Consider the following 24033-nt stretch of genomic DNA (forward strand, 5'->3'; position numbering starts at 1 on the left):
GTGTTTTTGGGGGGAAATGTTTTGAGTGAAATAAATTTGAAATAACTCCTTAGAGAGGATATGTGCTTCAGTGCTTCATAAAAGTAGAGAGTATATAGTCTCTTACATTATGTTTGGAAAATTAAAACATCAAAAACAAAGTTTGATAGGATTGTTTTCCTCTTTAAGTTCTAGGAGTCTTACGACAAAATGTCATTTTCTAAAGTAATTTTTACGAATTTGCCTTTTTGCTAAAATCTTATAAATTTTCCATTTTGAACATTTAAAATGTTCATCTTATACTTATTAGTAAATACTAAACCCTAAGAACAAATATAACCGACTAAATCCAGATATAACGAGTAAAACGTATGTTTAGTCGTATTTTTATGACCTGAAAAATGGCAAAATCCATAAATTTTTACAAAAAATGGCAAATCCAAAAATTGCTCAGGAAAATGGCATAATTGATTCATAATTTCTTGGCATCTTGGGCTCCAAAACAAATGGACTCTCACGCTCTACGAGAGATAGTATATCATATGTAATTCATTTTTCTTTATCTGTCTCTAAACTAAGTACTAATCTACATTCGAATAAATCGATAGTTAATTAAGTAGTCTACCTTGACAAGCTAGTTTTGAAAGCTAGTTCATTGATACTTGATAGTGCTCAAATTGCAGAACAGGAGAGGACTCTAATTAAGAGTGCATGACTTACATCGTCTTCTTAAGTTTGCCGTTAAGCAATATTGTTTTATATAAGATAGGAAAACCTTAATTAAGTATGACTATATATTCATACGATCTTACACACAACTTTTGAAATTAAAGTTCTATTTTTAATATATGAAAGTTTATCTTAATTATAGGACAAGAAAATAAAGTTAGTTAAAAACAAGAACTCATCATATCCATAACAATAAAAAGGACATGGTAATGAATATATAATTTTGTGGTGAGAAAGATATTAGAAAAAGAACATAATTTTTCTCACCACAAAACCTTTCACTTATGTTATATAAATCATTATCATGATGTCCTTTACTACAAAGTGCCTAATTAAAGAAAAGTGGAGAGATTTATACAAATGTTTTATATGAAAATGTAGTAGTAGTGTACATGGCCGATCACCGTGAAAACTCAATAGAAAAAGGTATAGTGGCATTATATATAGGATCAAATCCCGACAAAATTAGAGAATCAAAACTCTTGTTTCATTATATATAAATATCATTTGTGTGATCTTCTGAGTATGCTTGAGCAAATGCATGAGAGAAGTAGACTAGTGTTCTTGTTTGCAAAAGAAAATAAATTTCAGTTGGTAACACCACATTATATTACAAAGCAAAAAAAAAATCATATTCTGATAAGATAAAACAAGGACAACAAGTACTACTATTCTAAGTATGTGGTCTTGTTCTTTTGAGAGTATTTTTCCAACAAGTTGATCTAAGAAGTTACTTATATATATGTGTATGAATGACTATGAAAACATGTGGTTATGTGGGATGCAAAATCTATACGACGATTCTATTCAACGATGGAGTTAAAAGTAAATAAATACGAGGATTTAGCTTGTCACGGCGCATGCATCAACACATAAATTAATTATATCTTCTGGCTTTACTACATTATCACTAATTAAATTATGTAAAAGTGCAACTAAAAAAAAGTACAAAGGAGAGTTAAAAAAAGAACAAAGGATCCCATACTTGTTCTCTTTTGGTAGGCTAATTATTGTCCACAAATTTCGCTAACACTAACTCCAAGTCTTTTAATCAAATTAATCATCTCCATCTATTAATTAGTTTTTAAATTGGAAAAAAGCGTATGTATATTTTTTTCTTTGTAATCAAAAATTTGGTGAGTGACAAATATAATCTTGGTTAAAAGTGAAATGCATTATTCCGACCTCCACTAAATGATCATATATATGCATTTTAAATATAACTTTTCACCCTTTTCACCCAAAAATGTATCCGTATACTAAAATGATTTATTCCAAATTTCGCTACAATACGATCGAAATTAAACCAAACTATAAGTCCTTATTATGTCCCATTGTTCAACTATTTCCAAATAGTTTCACTCTTAACTTGACATATATAGCAATATATGATCATTTTTAGTGAAAGATTTAGTATTTTCAATTGCTTATAGCAAGATTTAACTCTAAGCTGGATTGGAACTTATAAATAATTTCTAAGAACTTCTTTATCATATAAAACTCATGGTATGAAAAAAAAAAAGAAAAAAATCCATGAATTTCATATTGTATAAAACGATCATGAAATATAAAGAAAGTAACATTAGAAAACTAAGAAACATGGGACTTTAAATTAGTGATAACTGTTAAGGTTGTGGAGATTTAGGAGAAGAAAGCGACAAAGTTCAAATCCAGACGTATAATATAGTGTTTGTACATATAAACAAACGCCGACCAAGAAAAAAGGAACATATAAAGAAACAACAGAACCATTTATATGCAGACATTTAGATGATTCGGAAATATCAAATTTTGAAAAATAGATCTTCCATATATTACCTAGAGATTAGTTTAGTAAACATATCGGAAAAAGCCACAACAAATATCTTATGATCTTGATAGTTACATCTCATAAATCCAATAAAATCTAGGAAAGTTAGATCGTATACTAAGAAAAAAAACCAAGAAAACATAACAAGATTGCAACGTTCATGTTCATTTACAAGGCTTGATTCTCAATGAAATTACAACATGTTCTTTAAGTAACTTCAGTTTCTTGGTCTTCACTTAAGATACAATTTCATAAATTAACAATAGAACTTTAAATTTTGATAAGTTTTATGTAACATCTTATAGATATGATTTTGATATATGTATCTATTGTTATTTTATTTAAAAATTATCTTCTAAACATGTTTTATATTTGCAATAATTAATAAATCGAAAGACGATAAAAAAAAAACACACGTTCTATATTTTTGTTAGTAGATAGAAAGGTAAACTAAACAAATTTGATCTAACAATTGATACGTTTTAAAGGTAAAGTGAATTACATAAGCAAGCAAAACATATACACATGGAAAGAACCAAAAAAAAAAGATGAATGCTAAAGCACAAAGACTGCTTTACAACACCACATATTGTCGGCAAAGCATTAAAACTGTGAAGAAGAGATACAACAAAATCTCCCCCTTGACATAATAAAACAAATACCCAAAAGTAAACTAAACTTATAAAACATTGAATAATGGAGATAAAATAAAATCCATCCAACTTATCAAGAATCAACACAAGGCTAACATTATAAAACAAAAATTTTCCAATTTAAAGTGAGACAAAAAGTAGTGTTTTTTTATATATATAAAAAAATACAATGTTGGAAAAGTGAAAGAGTCCCTACACAAGCATCTTGTGGTTGGAGAGGTATGGCCAAATGTCACACTTAGCACTCAAAGATTTATCAAAATTGGATAAGCTCTTTATGGGTCCCCAAATTCTTCTCAAGAAACTCACTTTCTTGAACAAGAATTATTAGACTCCCATTATTAAATTCTCACTCCCCACTCAGTGATGATCAGTAAGCATCTCAAGCTGTATATAAGACCCACACTGAATTCCCCAAGACTTTAAGAAGCAAAGAACCTAACAAAGCTAAGCAAAGCATAAAGAAGAGACTTTGTTCCAAAGCTAATCAAAGAGTAAAATATGTCTGCAAATGAGTTACCTTCTTCTTCAGCTCAAGCCTTCATCCAAGAGCAATCCTTTGGCGGTTTTGTCTCTAGAAAGCTGCTTCTGCACAACCCATTTGACCACAACACTCAACGATCCTTTGCGGTTGCACCATCTGCTCTCAATTCCCATGAGAAAAACCTCAGTGGGAATGTCCTGATGCTTCTCTCTGTCCTCATCTGCGGCATCATCTGTTGCCTCGGGTTACATTACATCATTCGTTGTGCATTCAGACGTACTTCAAGTTTCATGATCTCCGATCCTATCTCTGGTCTTTCAACACCACGAGGTTCATCAGAGAAAGGAATCAGTAAGAAAGCTCTTAGGATGTTCCCAGTTGTGAGTTACTCACAGGAGATGAACTTACCAGGGCTCGGCGAAGAGTGTGTCATTTGTTTGTCAGATTTTGTTTCCGGTGAACAGATTAGGATGCTCCCTAAGTGCCACCATGGGTTCCATGTTCGTTGCATTGACAAGTGGCTTCAACAACATTTGACTTGCCCCAAATGCAGACACTGTCTGGTTGAGACATGCCAAAAGATCTTAGGTGACTTCAGTCAAGTTAATCAAGTGGCAGCAGCACCAACAGAGAGCATAATTATCAGAATTGCTCCTCTAGAACCTGAAGGAAGAGTAAATACTTTAAGAGAAAGCAGCTAGATGGCAAGAGAGGCAGAAACCATCAAAAGTTATCAGAATTTGTGCTTTTTAGTTAGGTAGAAGATTTTTTTTGATTTTGAGCACAATTCATGCCTTTAGCCACTTGAGAAAAACAAATAACTCATTTTTTTTTGTCTTTCGTTTTTGCCTGTATCACAAAAGTGTATACAGAGAGAATATATCTCACGAGTTCATCAAAGTTCTTTTTGCAAATACATGTTTAACGGTGAAATGTGAATTAGTCTTTTTTATCCAAAAACATTAAGAATCATCTACAACCAAAGACTGATAAGTGCTAGTTCATGTATGCTTATGTGACACAGTCACTACACAGAATCAAAGAGTCAGTAGACAGAATAAATGGTTTCTGGTAATGAATGCCAAGGTTTTTGTGTAGTAGTGTTTTGTCTACATGATGCATATACGGTGCAGACCTGGTCACGTGTATGCTTGATAGTTAGAAATGCATAAAGTTAGTGAAGAAACAATGCATCTATCAACTTGACTCGACCCACTTAAATACTACCTATATGCCTAAAAACACCAATTCACAAATGAGTCATCAAGATAGCCTATACCAGACGATTCTTCATCGTAATGATAAAGAAAAACTATCATTGCCAGAGGAAAGTGATATACTGATATGGACCCAACCCACAATAAGATAAGCCAACTGATCTTAGTTTATAGGTAAAATTCAGAACTAAAGCTAGTTTGGGGGATGCATCATCTTGTAAGGTTCTTAACTGCCAGTCAAGTGATAAACCTACTATCCTATGGGAATAGCCTTGACACAAGACAACCTATGCCACGATATATTATCGAAAATTTAGAGTTGTTCTGTAGTAGATAGGTATACCCACAGGTCACATACAAAAAATCTGAATGAGGAGAAGCATCCAATTATTGTCATCACAAGTGTCTCTTGCTCTACTCCGACAGTTGATACCTCAAAATATACTCACCCTATCATTTATCATATACTCACCTTCCGACTAGATTTAGTATACTCAAAATCTATTACTTTTCTGTCTTTTCTCCCCAACAGGCGCTCATCATGCATACACTACCTAGTGCAAGATGTTGTCATGATAAAATGAACCAAGAAAAGGCTAAGCCTAATGATTCAGATATGAAAAGAGAAACAGAACTAGAAACTTGGCCACTTTGACTCTCTGTGATAAAAAAAAAAAAAAATCGTGCAAATATAAGATAACACATGGAGTGATCAACTAGATATATAGCTAGATATCATAGTTATTTTCATAGATTCTCAAGATATCAGAGTCCGAATCCTGATATGAGTGACATCAGACAAGCTGGAATCCACAACCCATTGTAAAAAAAAAAAACTACTAATAACTTGATCTAGTTAAGGACCACAAGTTATAACTACGAGATTTTGGAGATCCTGTAATTTAAAAGGGAGCAACATGTCATAAACAAGGTTATCAAAACAAAAGACATGTCATATACAAGGTTATCAAAACAAAAGACATGCCATAAATAATGATGGTTCAAATAAGACTTAAGATCCTAGGCATTTCTGATTGGATTAGAGACAAAATAAAGTGTAGGAAAGTTCAATTTAATAAGCAAATCCCGGCTTAAAAGAAATGGGAATTTAATAGTGAGTGAGGCCGTGCACAAAAAGAAAGGGTTATTGGTTAATAACAGAAGACTGTGGTTAACAGGTAGCATATCTGCATTAAGCATCTGTGGGATATCCGATCATATCCAATAATATACCATTGAGAGTGTAAAAACTACTACAAAGTAACTTTTAAGTGCAACTTTTATCCGTGATAAATTGCAAATCTAGCTTAAGTAATGCCCTTACCAAAACAGCTTATAGCCTGAAACAGTATAACTCTCTCAATAACTGAGGGCTTTCTAGAAATTTGCCATGAATCTACTACTGGAACAACCATAAGGGATCAATGCAGTTACCAAATCATTATAGGAAAAGTTACATTCCCATTGCAATTATGATAATGTTCTTTTGCTGGGTGAGAACTATTTTCTCTACTATTGACAGAGTTAAAAGTAGGACAGTGTAAATACACAAGCACTAGAGGATAATGATAGCTTTGGAAGATAATGTATAGAAATACCATTTAAGTGCTTTAAGAAAATTCTGGCCACTTGTTGATCTAAAGACCTCAATCAATATGATAAGATTCATGTCTACACTTTTTTCTAATATAATACATGTAGTAGCTAATAATTCAAATAGAGAAAGTTTGGCAACATACCGTTAGAAAGCAAAAGGACTGTACACAAAAGGCTGTGCCTATTCATCCTCAAAATGAAATTCCCTACATTGTCAAAACATAACAGAAACACAAAAACAAAGAGATATTTAGTAGGAATGATGAACAAATAGATATTTACTTAAAAGTTCATTAAAAGATTGGAGAATGAATGATTAAATAATTGTTCAACCAAAGAAAGTCAATAATGATACATATATGATTGAAAACACAGGACTGAAGCTCTTTGTTTCAGTATTTTAACTTTCTAGCCAAAGTGTAATCTTCCTACCACTACGTCATGAAAGCATCCACAGAAAAACTCTTACTTGACTATTCTCATTTCTCACCAAGTAGCGTTATTTTCACCTCAACAGAACCATTTATATGAAGACATGTAGCTACTTGGTAGTATAAAAAAAGAATGAATGGCAAACTTAAAAAACATATTATAATGAATATAAAGTGAAATCCATCTCATCAGATATCAATAATCAATACAAGACAAACTGATAAACAGAGTTTTTTTTTAACATAAAGTGACACCAAAAGAACTTATTTAAAAACCAATTTCCCTACACAAGCATCTTGTGGTTGGAGGTGGTCTGGGCCAACGACACAATCAGCACTCAAGGATTAAGGGAATTGGATAAGCTCTTTCTGGGTCCCAAATACTCTCAACTCTCATTTGAAAAAAGAAGAAAGACCACTTTTTAAAACAAAATTATTAGTGTCCAATTATATAATTCTCAGTCTCCACTAAGTAATCAGTAAGCATCTCAAGGTATATATAAGACCACATTGAATTCCGCAAAAATTTAAGAAGCAATAACCAAAAAAAGCCAAGCAAAGGAGAGAGAGGAAATTCTGACTTAAAGCGTTTTTCAAGAGTAAAAAATGTCTGCAAATGAGTTACCTTCTTCAGCTCAGTCCTTCCAACAACAATTCCTTGGCGGTTTTGTCTCTAGAAAGCTTCTTCTGCACAACCCATTTGACCAAAACTCTCAACGAGACTTAGCGGCTGCACCATCTCCTCTCATGACCAATGAGAACAATCTCAGAGTAAATGTTCTGATGCTTCTCTCAGTCCTCATCTGTGGCATCATCTGTTGCCTTGGGTTACATTACATCATTCGTTGTGCATTCAAACGTTCTTCAAGTTTCATGATCTCCGAGCCTATCTCTAGTCTTTCAACACCACGAGGTTCATCAAACAAAGGAATCAAGAAGAAAGCTCTTAAGATGTTTCCAGTTGTGAGTTACTCACCTGAGATGAACCTGCCGGGGATTGGTGAAGAGTGTGTCATTTGTTTGTCGGATTTTGTTTCCGGTGAACAGCTCAGGCTGCTCCCCAAGTGCAACCACGGGTTCCATGTTCGTTGCATAGACAAGTGGCTTCAACATCACATGACATGTCCGAAATGCCGACACTGTCTGGTTGAGACATGCCAAAAGATCTTAGGTGACTTCAACCAAGCTGATTCTACTGCGGCAGCACCCATGGAGAGCGTAATTGTCAGGATTACTCCTCTAGAACCTGAAGGAAGAGTAAACACTCTTAGAGATAGTAGCTAAATGCTAAGAAAGGTCATCAATTTAGAATTTGTCAGTACTTAGATAGGAGATTTTAATACTTTGAGCAAAATTCATGTCTTAAGCCATAGATTGGTTTCTCAAAAGAGAAGAAAACATAGGATACTTCTACTTTTTTTTATGTCTTTCTTTCTTGCCTGTAGCACAAAGTGTACACAGAGAGAATATATCTAACTTTTCAGTAACATCTCATGAGTTTCAACAAATTTCTTTTGGCAAAGTTATCTTTTACGGTGGGATGTGAATTATGCATTCTTATCCGAACACACTAAAATCATCTATAACCAAAGCTTGATAAGTGCTAGTCATATTCTTATGTGTCATAATCACTACACAGAACCAAAAAAAGTCACTAGACAGAACCAATGGTTTCCCGGTAATGAATGCTAAGGTTTATGCAACGAATCAGTGTCTAGTCTACAGAAGATGCATTTACAAAACCAGACCTCATCATCTGTATGCGTACCACTGAAAAATGTACAAAGTTTGTGAACAATAAATAATCTATCCACTTGACACGACCCACTTTATAAACTACCCATATAACTCAAAATCAATCAACACACATGACTCATCGGGATAGTAAATAATATGTCATATGATCCTTCCCGACAACGATAACGAAATCTACTCTGCCCTAGGAATACTGACCCAACCAATAATAGAGTAAACCAACCAACCTAAGTTTCTGGGTAAAAGTCAGACCTGAGAGCTACTTTGGGGGATGCATAGTTTTGTAAGATATCTAGTTAAGTTACACTAAACTTTGTCTTGCAAGATTCTCAACCAACAGTCATGTACACATCTTATGGGATCTAAATTTGACACCAGACATATCTATTCCATTATACACTGACAAAATCGTAGAGTTGATCTGTAGTTACCATCCTGGTCGAGAGCATCCATTCCCATAAGTCACACACCAAAATCTAAAAGAGGGTGTTAAGTTAGATAAGTGAGAAATCCTTCACCATTATTAAACCAAACACGGTTAAACTTCCATATGAATCTCATCACAAGCTTCTCCTACTCTAATCTGAGGGTTGATACATGTTGATGCCTCAACACTCACTCACACTTTATCTTATAATATTGGTACTAGAGTTTGTACCGTATAATGGTGATGTTCTGTCTAATCTAATATACTTTCTCTATTATTCTTCTTTTCTTCACAACAAGCGCACATCTTGGGTATTGAACAGTAGCAGTGCTATCTCGTTGTGTGGAAACCGAAGAAAACTACAAAGTTGGCCTAATTAGAGTCTATCTCTATATATGATAAGAAAAAACATTGTGCAAATAAAAAAAGAATGCGTGAAGTGTTCAACTAGATATAGGGAGATATATAATTGATATCTTAGTCATTTTCATAGGTTTCTCAAAATACCAAACTCGGAATCCTGATCACTGGGTGATTCAGAACCAGCTAAACAAGTTGGTATCAAGAACCTATTGTTAAAAAAATTACTAAAATTGATTGAGGTAAGGACCACATTTTTCTAACTACGAGAACTTGGAGATCCTACGGTTAAAAAGGAAGCAACATGTCAAAAACAAGGTTATCAAAACAAAAGACATGTTATAAACAAATGATGGTTCAAATTGGGCTTAAGATCCTAGGCATTTCTGATTGGATGAGATGTAAATTAAGTGTTGAAAAGTTCAATTAATAAGCACAGCTCCACTTTAAAAAGGGAGTTTAATAAAAATTTCGGATGTCCACAAAAAATCAGAGTTATTGGTTAATAACAGAAGAATGTGGTTTACAGGTTAGCATATGCCCATTACAAACATCCGAGGAATATCATATGGTATCAGGTATTATCTGGTAAATATGCTATTGAGATTGTAAAATCTGCAACAAAGTATTTTTAAGTTCAATCAATGACCTTACTGCAACAACCAATGACCTTACTGCAACAACCAAGGGTATAAACTACTCTATCAACAATCTGTAGTTCTGCCTTCTATAAACTACTCTGGAACAACCGTAGGACATCAACAGATGTTAATAAAACAAAAGATGTTCAAATTTCCGCTACCATTCAAGTCCTACTGCAATTATTTCAATGTTCTTTTAGTAAAAGTAAAATAGTGATTAAAGACAGAAGCACACTAGAGGACAATGATAGCTTTGGAAGATAAAGTTTAAAATTCTATCTTTAGTGCTTTAAGAAAATCCCGGGCCACTTGTTGGACTAAAGACCTCGATCAGTAAGATAGATTCATGCCTAACCTTTTTGTAATATAATTATATAACAAATATCGTAGCTACAATTCAGAACTATGCTAATAATATAATAAAGAAAGTTTTGTCGACATACCGTTGAAAAGCAAAAGAGCTGTACACAATAGGCTCTGCCTATTCATCCTAGCACAATGAACAAAGATATTTACTTTAACAGATATTTAGTAGGAACGATGAACATATAGATACTTAACAGATATTTTAGTAGATATTTAGTAGAAACTATGAATACTTAGAAGTTCATCAAAGGTGGAAGACTGAAAATAATAATGGGTACATAGATAATTACAAGGAAAGACTAACGCTCTGTGTTTCACTAGTTCAAGTTTCTGGCAAAAGAGAGCTTTACTTATCTATGACATGCAGCAAAACTCTTACTTGAGTATTCCCAAAAATATTCCAGTTCTCATCTTTTTCATGTTATTTCACCTCAAGAGAACCATTTATATGCAGACATTTAGATACTTGGGAATTGCTAAACAGAATTTGCATGTATTCCCCAAACTCAAAATATATAATAGTGAAAGTAAACTAAAATCTAGCTTATCAAGAATCACCACAAGACAAAAATGATTTCAAGACAAAAAAAAAAAAGCTTCTACTTTAAAGTAAGACATAAATAAATGATTTCCAAATTCAATGTTGGAAAAGTGATAGTACCTACCTACACAGGCATCTGGGGGTTGGAGGAGGTATGGGCCAATGGCACAATCAGCACTCAAGGATTTCTGAAATTAAATAAGCTCATTCAGGGTCCCAAGTCTCATTGGAAAAAAAAAGAAAAGAAGAAGAAAACACACCTTTTATAGTAAAAAAATTATTCTGTCCAATTATAAAATTCTCAGCCCCCACTCAGTAATCAATAAGCATCTCAAGCTATATATAAGAAGTTTAAACCTTAAGAAGAAATAAACAAGCAAAGCATAGAGAATAGACTTTAATTTTAAGCTATTTAAAATAGTAAAAATGTCTGCAACTGAGGTACCTTCTTCAGCGCAAGCCTTCCAAGAGCAATTCCTTGGCAGTTTTGTCTCTAGAAAGCTGCTTCTGCACAACCCATTTGACCACAACACTCAACGAGCCTTTGCGGTTGCACCATCTCCTCTCATAAACCATGAGAAAAACCTCAGTGGGAACGTCCTGATGCTTCTCTCAGTCCTCATTTGTGGCATCATCTGCTGCCTCGGGCTGCATTACATCATCCGTTGTGGATCCAGACGTTCTGCACGTTTCATGATCTCTGAGCCTATATCCAGTCTTCCAACAACACGGGGTTCATCAAACAAAGGAATCAAGAAGAAAGCTCTTAGAATGTTCCCAGTTGTGAGCTACTCACCTGAGATGAACCTGCCGGGAATTGACGAAGAGTGTGTCATATGTTTGTCGGATTTTGTTTCCGGTGAACAGCTCAGGCTACTCCCCAAGTGCAACCACGGGTTCCATGTTCGTTGCATAGACAAGTGGCTTCAACATCATTTAACATGTCCGAAATGCAGACACTGTCTGGTTGAGACATGCCAAAAGATATTAGGTGACTTCAGCCAAGCTGATCAAGTGGTAGCAGCTCCAACTGAGAGCGTAGTTGTCAGGATTGCTCCACTAGAACCTGAAGGAAGAGTAAATACTTTTAGATAAATCATCTAGGTGCCAAGAAAGTCAGAAACCATCAAATTCAGAATTTGTGCTCCAGTTAGACAGAAGGTTTTAAATCTGAGGACAATTCATGTCTTTAGCCATAGAGGGTTCCAAAGGAGAAAGAAAAAAAAAAAACCAATGATACTTCTAATTTTTTTATGTCTTTCTTTTTAGCCTGTAGCACAGTGTATATAGAGAGAATTTGTCTCACTTTTCAGTAGCATCTTACGAGTTCACAAAACTGCTCTTTGCAAAGTTATTTTTACGGTGGAATATGAATTTTGCAATCTTATCCAAAAAACATCAAGATTCATCTATAAGACTACAACCAAAGATTGATAAAGTTCTGGTCGTATATTCTTATGTGTCATATCAGTCAGTACACTGAACCAAAAAGTCACTAGGCAGAATAAATGGTATCCTGATCATGAATGCCTAGTGTAGTCTACAGGATGCAATTACGTTCCAGACCTTATCGCATGTATTCTTGACAGTGACAAATGCACGAAGTTCATGAACAAAATATACATCTATCCACTTGACACGACCCACTTAATAATCTATCTATATGCCTCAAAACCAATCCACACACATGAGTAGTCATCAAAATAGCAAATACCAAGATCAAGACCGAAAAGATATCAGCAGGAACTATGAACAAATAGATATTTTACTTAAACACTTTAACAGAAAGAAATTATTTAGTAGGAAAGATGAACAAATAAATATTTACTTTACAGATATAATTAGTACAAACAATGAATAAATAGATATTTACTTAACATATGGTTACTTAAAAGATATCTAGTAGATATTTAGTAGGAACGATGAACAAATACATATCTAATCAAAAGTGCAATAAAAGATGATCACTGAGAAATGGCATTGACGAGTAAATGATTAAAAAATAGGTTCCACCAAAGAAAGTCAATAATGGTTGATAAATGATTAAGAGACAGGACTAATAAAGCTCTGTGTTTCAGTATTTCCAGTTTCTAGCAAAAGAGAACTTTTTAATTATAATGTTCCTGAAATTTTTCCCATGGCCCTTTTAATCCCATTGGATCCAAACCATTCCCACATAATAAATGCATCAAGCAAAACTCTTACTTAAAATTTCCCAGAAATATTCCAAATTCTCACCAACCTTAAAACGTGTGGTTTCACCTGATATGTTTCTTTCTGTTCGAGTTCCACACCATCATTCATGTTACTCCTGCAGTGTTGTAGTCATGAAAAACGGAGACTTTCAATTAAAAAGTGAATGAGCATCAAATTAAGATATTCCAAGCAAACGAATCATTCGAGCATACACAAACAAAAGTAAAGTTTATTTGCTTTAAAGAAGGTACCAAAACAAAACTGACCAGCATCTCTGTGCCAGTTATATGTAACCTAATGGCACAGACAAAATAAAAAAAGGAATCCGTTTCCGAATGAGACCGGTGAGAAAAGATAGAAAAGAGGCATATCCTACTATGTAACATCAACTTTTTATCCCAAAGATACACAATCTTCCCCAATCTTAATGTTTCACTAAACCAGCTATTAGGAAAGTAGCAAGAAATAAAATGTTCTACAAAAGCAACTTTTCGAAGAATCTTGCTTTGATTTGGAGCTACAAGAAAAACATTTGATACTAGATTCATGGAGATTTCCCTCGCAATTTGCAACCAATGAAATACGATATCTCGTAAAGCAAACAAAAAGAATCATTTTTTTATTTGTTCAGTCGTGGGACCAAATTGCTTTACCTCTGATTTAAAAACAAAGGCATAGAAAGATAAAGAGAGAAAAACTGTTTAGTAAAAAAAAAGCAGGTGGTGGATACTAATGCTATGAGAGTGATCTTTCTTGATAAAAGTAGCCTTTAACAAGATTGATTGGGAGAGACTTTGTCCTTTTGGCTAACTCTATGGGCAATGTAAGTTACTACAGATGGGGTGGATTCTTGTTCCCCAAACATAAGTAGAATTCACTAAATGGAAATATTTCTTCCCTACACCTTCAAAACCGCACAAACTCAACAAAAGCTTTTAAGATCCACCACTGTTAAAAAAATAGCAAAAAGGTAAAATCAAACCTTGCTTAGTTTCCTATATGTGACACTAAGGAAACTGTCTAAGGAAGACTTGACCCTGAATAACTAAAAAGGAATAAGAAGCTTCACAAAACAAAGTCTTCTTCAAAACCACAATTGTGAAATAACATCTGAAATCTAATGTTTGTGGCATAGTTTGATGAACTCTTTAAAAATATATTAGAAGCCTCAATACCAAGACACATTGAGATCTCAGTAAAATGAGCCAGGAGATATTATCTAAATGCTGCTATCTCAAAGACAGGGAAAGTTCTTGGCTGCTCCAGTTAAAAAGCTCATGGGTCCCTGGAAGCAATTCTGGGAGATTTGATTTGCTACGGCCACAGCCACATGGCACTACTATTGCAGCAACTGGTATGATGGACCCATTTTCTATAGCAAAGCATATTACACTATAAATGATTTAATAAAATTAGACACTAAAGGTAAAGGTCCTTAATGTAAGCTTTGATCTTTATAGTTTATTCATCCAACCATAATTTAAAGAAAGAAAAAAAAAATGAAATAAGAAATAATTCCTCATTAAATATCTGAAAAAAATTGAAACTTTACCTTTCCTCTATATAAACAACCTCCAAACATTTCTCTATATAAACAACCTCCAACGGAAACCCAGAAAGCCACTCATCTCTCTTAAAACTAAGTTACCATGTCCATTACCATTTCCATTCCCACTATGAAACCAACTGAGATCTTCCAAGAAATTCTTGGAAGTTCTTATTCAAGAAAATTACTATTTCATAACCATGATCAGTCACCAACTCCAGCACCATCCCCATATGCAGGTGATAACAACTTTGATGCAAATGTTGTTATGGTCCTATCAGTCCTCTTATGTGCACTCGTTTGTTCACTTGGACTCAATTCTATAATAAGATGTGCCTTGAGGTGCTCCAATTTAGTACCCTCTGAAGCTGGTGACAACCACCCAGTTCGCCTGACCAACACAGGAGTCAAACGAAAAGCCTTGAAGAGTTTCCAGACAGTAAGTTACTCTACTGAATTGAATCTGCCTGGCCTAGATACCGAGTGTGCTATATGTCTCTCAGAGTTTGTTTCTGAAGAGCGTGTGAAGCTGCTGCCAACATGCAACCATGGATTCCACGTCCGGTGTATAGACAAGTGGCTTAGTTCCCACTCGTCCTGTCCCACCTGCAGGCACTGTCTCATCCAGACATGCGAGAAGATAGCCGATTGCAGCCAAACAAGCTCGTTAAACTCCACTCAACCACCACAAGACAGCATCATTGTGCAAATAGCACCACTACAACCGGAAAGATGGTTACGCTGTTTTAGGTGAACTAGTCACCTAGATATTGTAGCAGTTGTGTTTCAAACACGACTAAACCACTATGTAAGTAGAACTAGTTGAGATCAAAAGCGGTCTACACTTAAAAGCAAGTTTAGCATTTCTACTGTAAAGTTGTAAATATTACGAGAAATTGTTACTTTCTTCGTATCTTGAACTCCTAAATGTTAATATTTCAAAAGTTACAAGCCAATGAAAAGTGTTGGATAACGGCAAAATTTATTAGATCTGCAAAAACTCACATTGGAAAACAAAAAACATAAACAAATCAAAACTCCAATGTACAGAATGATGAGAAGGAAAATCACTTAAGAGCTTAAAGCAATAGTTTAGTGGAAGTGGGCAATACACTTAGTCAACTAATATAAATGTCTTAATCTTACCATTAAGAAGTTTCAAGGTTATTAAAGTCACCTTCTGCCACTAGGTTATTTTTACTGATTATCATAAGGATTACTGCCCTTTTATATAAAGCATATAATACTATGATGTACCCCTTCCAGAAGTAGAAGAGTCCTCTTGTTTTGTTATTGAACAAATTATGTTGTAGTCTATGATGATAAGCAGGCCATATAAAACTGTGACAACGCGAAGCCCCGGAGAAAAATGTCAAGGCCCACAAATGAGAGAAACATGCACTAATCCAATCCACCGAAAGGAGAAACAAGTGGTAGATTTAAGAAAAAGAGAGGTCACAACTATAACAAACGGCATAAAGCGAATGGGGGGTCCGAGCACGAATCCACCATATGGTCTAATCAAATAATACTAAAAGGGGTGGTTCGAGGTTATACTGATCACATGAAAAGAATGATAAAAGAAACTGGGTGACCAATATAATTCAACAACCAGCAAGCATATGTGTTTTTCAAATACCAAGATCAGTTTCACTAAACCCAATTCATGCAAAATGGATTATAAAGAGCTGGAATGGACTGGGAAAAAAAAAAAAAAGCATACATACAACATTACTCCAGAAATTTACTGATTAGTAGAGAAACTCACTAAACAACACAGAGGAAAAACTAAACGCTGCTTCCGAAAAAAACCTGAAAGGTCCACTAAAGACCAGCTTACACACAACAAGACAGATATAGAAAGTTAAGACATGTGTAATTTCTTATACAACGATAGTTCGACCTCTTCCACTTGCTATATTGTAGCAGACGGTATAAAGTGAATGGGGCTCCGAGCACGAATCCACCATAAGGTCAAAATCAAATAACACTAAAAAGCAATGGTTTGATCACATGAAGAAAGTGATAGAAAGAACTAAGTGACCACAATAATTTAATAACCGGCATTTCGTGCTCTGTCACATGCTAAGATCAATTCCACTCAAGGTCAGATTACACACAACAACAACAACAACAAGAAAGATATTAAATTTTTGGATAAACAAGGAGTTTCCAAAGAGGTGTAGAATGGTACGAACTAAATTGAAAACCCTAGAAAGTTATACCAACAAATCAGGAAGCGTTTCAATTACACCAAATTAAAATCATCTTCTGAGTTCTGAACACGTTATTACTTGTCGGGATTATACAATAAACATGAAGACGTAAACAGTAGCAAATCAAATTGATATAATCAATTAGAGTATCAGTGGGAATCTCAATTTAAGATAAAGAAATTTCGAGAATGGCATATACGAAATTCAAACGAGTCTGTGACAAAACAAAAGAACCCAGATAACTATGTGAAAAAGGGGAAATTTTCTTACCCGTACTCGGCAGTCTTAAGATCTTCTGAAGACGACGACGAAGTTGCAATCTTCACTTTGTTGGCGCCAATGATTTCAGATTTTCAGAACCAGTTCTCGGATCATCCATAGTTTCTAATCGGGTCAGCTCTGTTTGGGCCTATATATTGCCTAGTCTATTGCCCATCAAAGCCCAAAATTTTCAACTTTTCGTTTTAAATTGATGGCTCGTTTATAGTTAGGCCTGGGTAGACCTAAATAATTTTATTGAATTTGAATGGAACACAAGTCCATAATTGTATTGTTGTTAAGCAATATTTTATTTGACACATTAATTAAATTTTAGTGTTATTGGATTTATTGATATTTAAATTCTATAAATATTCACAGCTATGACTCAAGATGAAAAAAATAAAAAATATTAAAATATTAAGTTTATTCAACATTAGGACAAGGATGATTTGAACGGTAATGTGAATTATTATTTAGATATGGAGCATAATGAATGTGGTGAGCCACAACAATGAAATACAATGTACAACCAAATAAGAAAAGAATTAAAAACTTATAAAACAAAACAGAAATTCAATTGATATTTTTTTAACGTGGATTATTTCATATAATTCTTATAAATTATTGTATGAATAGGGTCACGATATAATTAATGTAATCATGACATGAGCAATGTTAAATAAGAGTAGTAGGTTCATAAATAATGATGGGGCACAACGTTCTTAAGGTACTTTTCTCTCCGCATGTGCGGTTCACGTGGATCATAAAGTTGACTTTCTGGTTTTCTAGATCTTTTTCCGGTTTTAATCGGTTCTGTTCCGGTTAGTGGATCAATACATATGACACCGCTATGAAGTATGAATCGATTGATACAATTTTGTTAGGCATTTAATCCGGTTGGTTAATAAACTATTGTGCTACAAATTGTAGATCACTACCTAATTGTAAAATTTTGGCTTCGAAATGGGAAAAGCATATTGGACAGAGCAGATCATGCAGATCGAGAAGAACAAAAATAGATCAAATAGATCTAACGTTTCAAATGCAGATCAAATATTTATTTAATTTTTAAATCAATTAATATTAAATAAAATAAAAAAACAGAACTTACCACAAACACTTCTAAATAAATAGGGGTGGATTGCTCTGCTTTTTTGAGAGAAAACATGAGAAAAAAAATATTTTCATTTTTTTAAAAAAAAAGCAGTACAAAAAAGCAGTTCAAAAACAGTCTATCTGCTAAATAATTATTTTGTTTGATTGAGAACATACATACAGATGTTAGCAAATTAACTGCTTTTGTATTATGGTGCCATTCAGAAATATAGGTTCTGATTTGTAACGATGTATAATGACATAGATTACAAATCAAAAATAAAATTACTTTAAAAAAAATATGTTGACTGGATATATTTTTGCAGAATGAACATTGTGTGTTTTTTTTTTGTAGTGTCTTAATTCTTATAGTTCAAACAAAATATGCCACATAGGTTAGTCAGTATTGCCTCGTATATCTGACGTGTTACCCTTTGTCCTGTTTTAGGCTAATCAAACTTTTTATATTCGAGAATATATGAATGCCTGACTAAAAAATACGACGATTAATAATGTTTTAGCTGTTGGCAAGATTTAATTATCTTACTTATATATTAAATAATTTAAACCGTGTTTGTAATTAATAAATATCAATAATTATGTCCCTAGGCTTTTGGGTTGTTAACATATACATCTGTTATTTTTTACAGTTCATAAGTATTGTTTATGATTTTTAGTTTTCTATTATATTTTTAGCTAACACATGTATAAGTTTGATTAGCAGAACATTAATATAGAATAATATGGGTGAAGCTAAAGTTTTATTTTTAAAAAATCAAGCATTAAAACAAATACAAAACTATACAATATATACTTTTAGTGAAACATAAATAATATACAAAAAAAAATTACTGTAATAAAAGTCACAAAACTGTAAATAAGAGATGTACTTTTAATGTGACTTATATAAAATTGTGATAATGCTTGATATATATGCATTTTTAATGTTAGTGTATATGAAAAAATATATCACTTATCGAAATTTTCAGATAGAAATAAGAGTAATAAGTAACTAAAATTTTTGATTATTAGATTGTTTGATAAAAAATTATAAATGATCTCAAATTAAAAACAAAAACATGGTGTAGAAATCATGGATTATTCATTGAAAAAACAATATAATAATATGACCATCGTTGTCTCCTCGACTCGCCGACTTGAGTAGTGGAATATGATTAATGAAGCTGTCACACAAGCCTATCATCACAGTCAATCCAATACCCATCTGATAAATCCAACGGCTGATATTATTTCTTAAACACATTTCAAAAATTCTAAAATGAAAAGGCTGTCTGACAGCCAGGTCATGCTATCTTTTTTCTCCTATGGTCGAAATGATTCGCCTCTCTCGATTTTTATTTCTTTCTCATTTAAAAAAAAAAAAAACAAATTGGTTTTTTCAGATAAACCCGAGTATATAAATAGTTCAATACACAACCCTCTTTGAATTGTTTCGTCGTCTTCAGCTTCATCGGCCGTTGTACTTTCCGGTGATAAGAGAGAGAGAGAGCTTGGGGAGAGCCAGATCCTCATCGCCTTGGTTCTTGTTTCTTCCTCGATCTCTCGATCTTCGTCTTTTCTCCTCCGACTAAGGTAAATAAAGTCTCCGATCTAATTTTTCTTGTGTTGGATCTCGATTACGATTCGAAATTACTTCAAAAGGTTTGTTTCGGATTTGATTTTAGATCGGTGGTCAAATTATAGAAAATGTTTTGATCTAGGCTCCGATTAGCCCAACTGATTGATGTTTGACTTGATTTTACTTGTGTATTTGCCATGGATCCGGATTCTTTGACTATGTTGAAATCTAAACTTTGAAATGTTAGTTGATATTTGACTTCGTAGTTTGACGATTTAGTGATCATCCGATGAGTATGGATTTTGAAATCTGCTTTTATCATATAAGTCTAGTGATGATAGTAATGGTGAATGATAGTTACATTGAGTTGAATTCATACAGAATGCAAAGCCTGTTTTTGATTACTTAAGCTTTTGACTCTTTCTTGATTGATCAAGATTCATATCTATATGTTTTGATTGCAGTTCATAAACCATGGCTGATGCTGATGATATTCAACCCATTGTCTGTGACAATGGTACTGGAATGGTCAAGGTTAGTTGACTCTTCTTTACTTTTCAGGTTTTTTTGGTTTTTCTCTCTTTTGTTAAGATCTGATAACATGGACTATTCTTTTTTACAGGCTGGATTCGCTGGAGATGATGCTCCCAGGGCGGTTTTCCCCAGTGTTGTTGGTCGACCTAGACATCATGGTGTCATGGTTGGGATGAATCAGAAAGATGCTTATGTTGGTGATGAAGCACAATCCAAAAGAGGTATCCTCACATTGAAATATCCAATTGAGCATGGTGTTGTTAGCAACTGGGATGATATGGAAAAGATCTGGCATCACACTTTCTACAATGAGCTCCGTATTGCTCCTGAAGAGCACCCGGTTCTACTTACTGAGGCTCCTCTTAACCCAAAGGCCAACAGAGAGAAGATGACGCAGATCATGTTCGAGACCTTTAATTCTCCAGCTATGTATGTCGCCATTCAAGCTGTTCTATCACTTTACGCCAGTGGTCGTACAACTGGTTAGTACATTACTGATATCGAAAAAACTAATTTTTGTTTTCTGTTTCTTAATCATATGTCGTATTGATCACAGTGAAATGATTTTCTTTAGGTATTGTGTTGGACTCTGGTGATGGTGTGTCTCACACTGTGCCAATCTACGAGGGTTTCTCTCTTCCACATGCTATCCTTCGTCTTGACCTTGCTGGTCGTGACCTCACTGATTACCTTATGAAGATCCTTACCGAGAGAGGTTACATGTTCACCACAACAGCAGAACGGGAAATTGTAAGAGACATTAAAGAGAAGCTTTCCTTTGTTGCTGTGGACTATGAGCAAGAGATGGAGACCTCAAAGACCAGCTCCTCCATTGAGAAGAACTATGAATTACCAGATGGGCAAGTGATCACAATCGGCGCTGAGAGATTCAGGTGCCCAGAAGTCCTTTTCCAGCCTTCATTTGTGGGAATGGAAGCTGCAGGGATCCACGAGACAACTTACAACTCGATCATGAAGTGTGATGTCGATATCAGGAAGGACCTATACGGTAACATTGTGCTCAGTGGTGGTACAACTATGTTCTCAGGTATTGCAGACCGTATGAGCAAAGAGATCACAGCTCTTGCCCCAAGCAGCATGAAGATTAAGGTCGTGGCACCACCCGAAAGGAAGTACAGTGTCTGGATTGGTGGATCCATCCTTGCTTCTCTCAGCACTTTCCAACAGGTAAAATTTGGACTGCCGTTCCTCATTTTTAGCTTCTCTTGCACTGGGCTGATTAAATGTAGAAAATTCATCTTATTGATTTCTTCTTTTGTGTTTAAACAGATGTGGATCTCTAAGGCAGAGTATGATGAGGCTGGTCCAGGCATTGTCCACAGAAAATGCTTCTAAGCCAAACAAAACAAAGCCCTTCCATGACGGCTATTACACTTCTCCAATCTGTTTGTTTCATTTTTTTTTCCCCCTTGTCATTTATTATGCACCATGTGAGAAACTTTCTGGTTAAAGCGTTTGGAGAGGTGTCGAGGGAGGATCGCTCTTACCTGAGGCACTAATCTGCGTTTCAAACTCAGCTTCATTCCTTATTCTTGTCCATTTGTTTGTTTGTTTGTAGCCTCATGAAACTCGGATAAGAAACAACACTCTTTGGATTGTTGATATATGTACTCTATATCCTGAACGGAATTTTTTTATGATAATATATCAACAAAAGTTTGAAAAAATCCAGGACCGTTTCATGCGTTAGATCCATTAATCACGGGAAGAGTACCAATCATTAGCTTAGATGTGAGATTTTTGGAACAAAATTTGAAAACTGTTAAAATAAAAGTAAAAACAATGGACTTCTTGGTACTGGAACGCTCCCTCAGTTTTTACATAGACCGGTACAGTGATGTGGTAAACCTGAGAATACTTAAAAGTATGGTAAAGTGGTCTCATCTTATTAAATAAAGACGCGAAAAACACTGGTTTGGCAATTGCCAATTGGCATTGACAAGTAAGCATATTGTATTGGTTTTAGCCATAGTTTCTTTGTTTAGGTTATGATTAAATAATTTTTGGTTGTGTGTTATGCGGTAAAAGACTTTGTTTCTCTGTTTTGGTGGTGTGTTAAGCTAAAGATGAAGATTCTGTTTCTCTTTTTTGGTTGGTAGATTGTTTAAGTTTTGGTTTTGTCTTAAGCTAAAGCTAAAGATGTGTGATTGTATGTGTGTTTCTCTGTGATTGTTTATGGGATATGTAATCCGATTAATCTCTTTCTGAATTAGGGTTATTAGATGTTTTTGCTTCAATTAGAGATCAGTTTTAGATGCTTACTTGCATATGATAAGTCATATTTGAATTGAATCTTATATGATCAATGATGTTTGTATTGATCTTGACATGTTTATGTTTGTATTGATCATAAGTGATAAAGTTGTATATAATGCTTGAATGAGTTTATGTTTATGTTATTATTGAATACGATACGATTTTGATCATATTCAGTTTGAATGAGTTTCAGAATTGATCTTGATCTGTCAGAATTGATCTTGATCTTGATCGTTTTTGAACACTGTTACATCGACCCGCGTAGTTTCCAAGAGAAATGTAAGAGGAAGCTGCTACGGCTATAACTCCAAATTTTTCCAGTGATATTTCCACTATGGATCTCTGTTTCGATGTAACGGTGTCCAAAACGAGAGTAATAGCTAAACAAAGCGTCTAGTCTCTCTCTCTAATTGAATGAATTTATGGTTTTGAAGAGCTGCATTTGAATCCACTTGCATTGGTTCTGTATTTTCATCCAAATCTGAATCCAAATGAACCGATTCTACAACAAAATCTTCCTTTCTTTCGAACTCACAAAAGCATCAGCCCTATTAGAATCTCGAATAAAATTGTGAAGTGCCATTGTTGCCACAACAATCTTGCACATGGTTCGAAGATCATATTTTGGATCACCTATCAATTTGGTTTTGGTAGTATATATTGTTCAAGTCGGATTTGATTTGCTGATTGTTTTAGAAAACGACATATTTTTAATATACCATTTCTGGTGTATTGTTCAAGCTATTTTTAAAAAACATTTATATAATGATAAGTTTTAGTTTTAAAAAATCAATACAATTTACTTAAAATAATCTATACTATTAATTGGGAAGTACAACTTGAAGCCAAACAGACCCAATTTAAAAAAAAAAAATTCATGAAATATATTTTAGTTGCCAAACAAAACTAATGACAGCAAAAATGTTTTAATAAATAAATAAATAATAAAAAACAGAAACTACCTATATTTATGGATCATACTAATTTTGTTGCCAAAAAAGTGGAAAATTAAATTCGAAAATCTCCATGTATATAAAATATTTAACATTTTTAGATATTTTTAAACAAGAATTTAATATTTAATAAAATCTAATATATAGTATTTTTTATTTGGTTTAATGATTTTATTCAAGTGTTTATGTTATTTGTATTTTGTATAACTCTTATGATATGATATATATTTATTTTGCGTTACAAAAATCATCATATATATTTTTTTGTTTTATATTGATGTTTTAGGAAAAATAAAAGAAAAATAAATATGTTATATATTTTACAATAGAATAAAATATGGAGAAATATTCAACAAAATTGATATTATCTTTAAAAATTTTAAAAAT

At 33.8% G+C, this 24033-nt stretch overlaps 5 protein-coding genes and 1 long non-coding RNA gene across 6 annotated transcripts in view; 5 read left to right on the forward strand and 1 right to left on the reverse strand.

Annotated features, from left to right (window-relative positions):
- Nucleotides 1–3307: 3307 nt before the first annotated feature.
- Nucleotides 3308–4575, forward strand: LOC17899841 (RING-H2 finger protein ATL75). Its single transcript, XM_006303287.2, has one exon. The coding sequence runs from the start codon at nt 3673–3675 to the stop codon at nt 4354–4356; it is 684 nt and encodes a 227-aa protein (XP_006303349.1). The 5' UTR covers nt 3308–3672; the 3' UTR covers nt 4357–4575.
- Nucleotides 4576–7346: 2771 nt separating this feature from the next.
- Nucleotides 7347–8377, forward strand: LOC17897177 (E3 ubiquitin-protein ligase ATL76). The gene has a single exon (XM_006306427.2). The coding sequence runs from the start codon at nt 7506–7508 to the stop codon at nt 8181–8183; it is 678 nt and encodes a 225-aa protein (XP_006306489.1). The 5' UTR covers nt 7347–7505; the 3' UTR covers nt 8184–8377.
- Nucleotides 8378–11415: 3038 nt separating this feature from the next.
- Nucleotides 11416–12297, forward strand: LOC17897508 (E3 ubiquitin-protein ligase ATL76). The gene has a single exon (XM_006306045.2). It carries the CDS (start codon nt 11416–11418, stop codon nt 12082–12084), a length of 669 nt encoding a protein of 222 aa, XP_006306107.1. The 3' UTR covers nt 12085–12297.
- A 2446-nt stretch (nt 12298–14743) lies between these two features.
- On the forward strand, nt 14744–15673 carry LOC17900594 (RING-H2 finger protein ATL78). Its single transcript, XM_006305914.2, has one exon. The coding sequence runs from the start codon at nt 14835–14837 to the stop codon at nt 15483–15485; it is 651 nt and encodes a 216-aa protein (XP_006305976.1). The 5' UTR covers nt 14744–14834; the 3' UTR covers nt 15486–15673.
- A 4035-nt stretch (nt 15674–19708) lies between these two features.
- On the forward strand, nt 19709–22104 carry LOC17899823 (actin-8). Its single transcript, XM_006305028.2, has 5 exons — nt 19709–19896; nt 20347–20416; nt 20505–20898; nt 20991–21604; nt 21707–22104. Exons 2-5 carry the CDS (start codon nt 20357–20359, stop codon nt 21770–21772), a joined length of 1134 nt encoding a protein of 377 aa, XP_006305090.1. The 5' UTR covers nt 19709–19896; nt 20347–20356; the 3' UTR covers nt 21773–22104.
- Nucleotides 22105–22175: 71 nt separating this feature from the next.
- LOC17899070 overlaps nt 22176–24033 on the reverse strand; it is a 6017-nt gene continuing 4159 nt past the window's right edge. Inside the window, exon 9 of the long non-coding RNA XR_002835557.1 lies at nt 22176–22285. This is a non-coding gene — a long non-coding RNA (uncharacterized LOC17899070). The remainder of the gene's footprint in view (nt 22286–24033) is intronic.

This window comes from Capsella rubella, unplaced genomic scaffold, assembly GCF_000375325.1.
Source record: "Capsella rubella cultivar Monte Gargano unplaced genomic scaffold, Caprub1_0 scaffold_1, whole genome shotgun sequence".
NCBI lineage: Eukaryota > Viridiplantae > Streptophyta > Magnoliopsida > Brassicales > Brassicaceae > Capsella > Capsella rubella.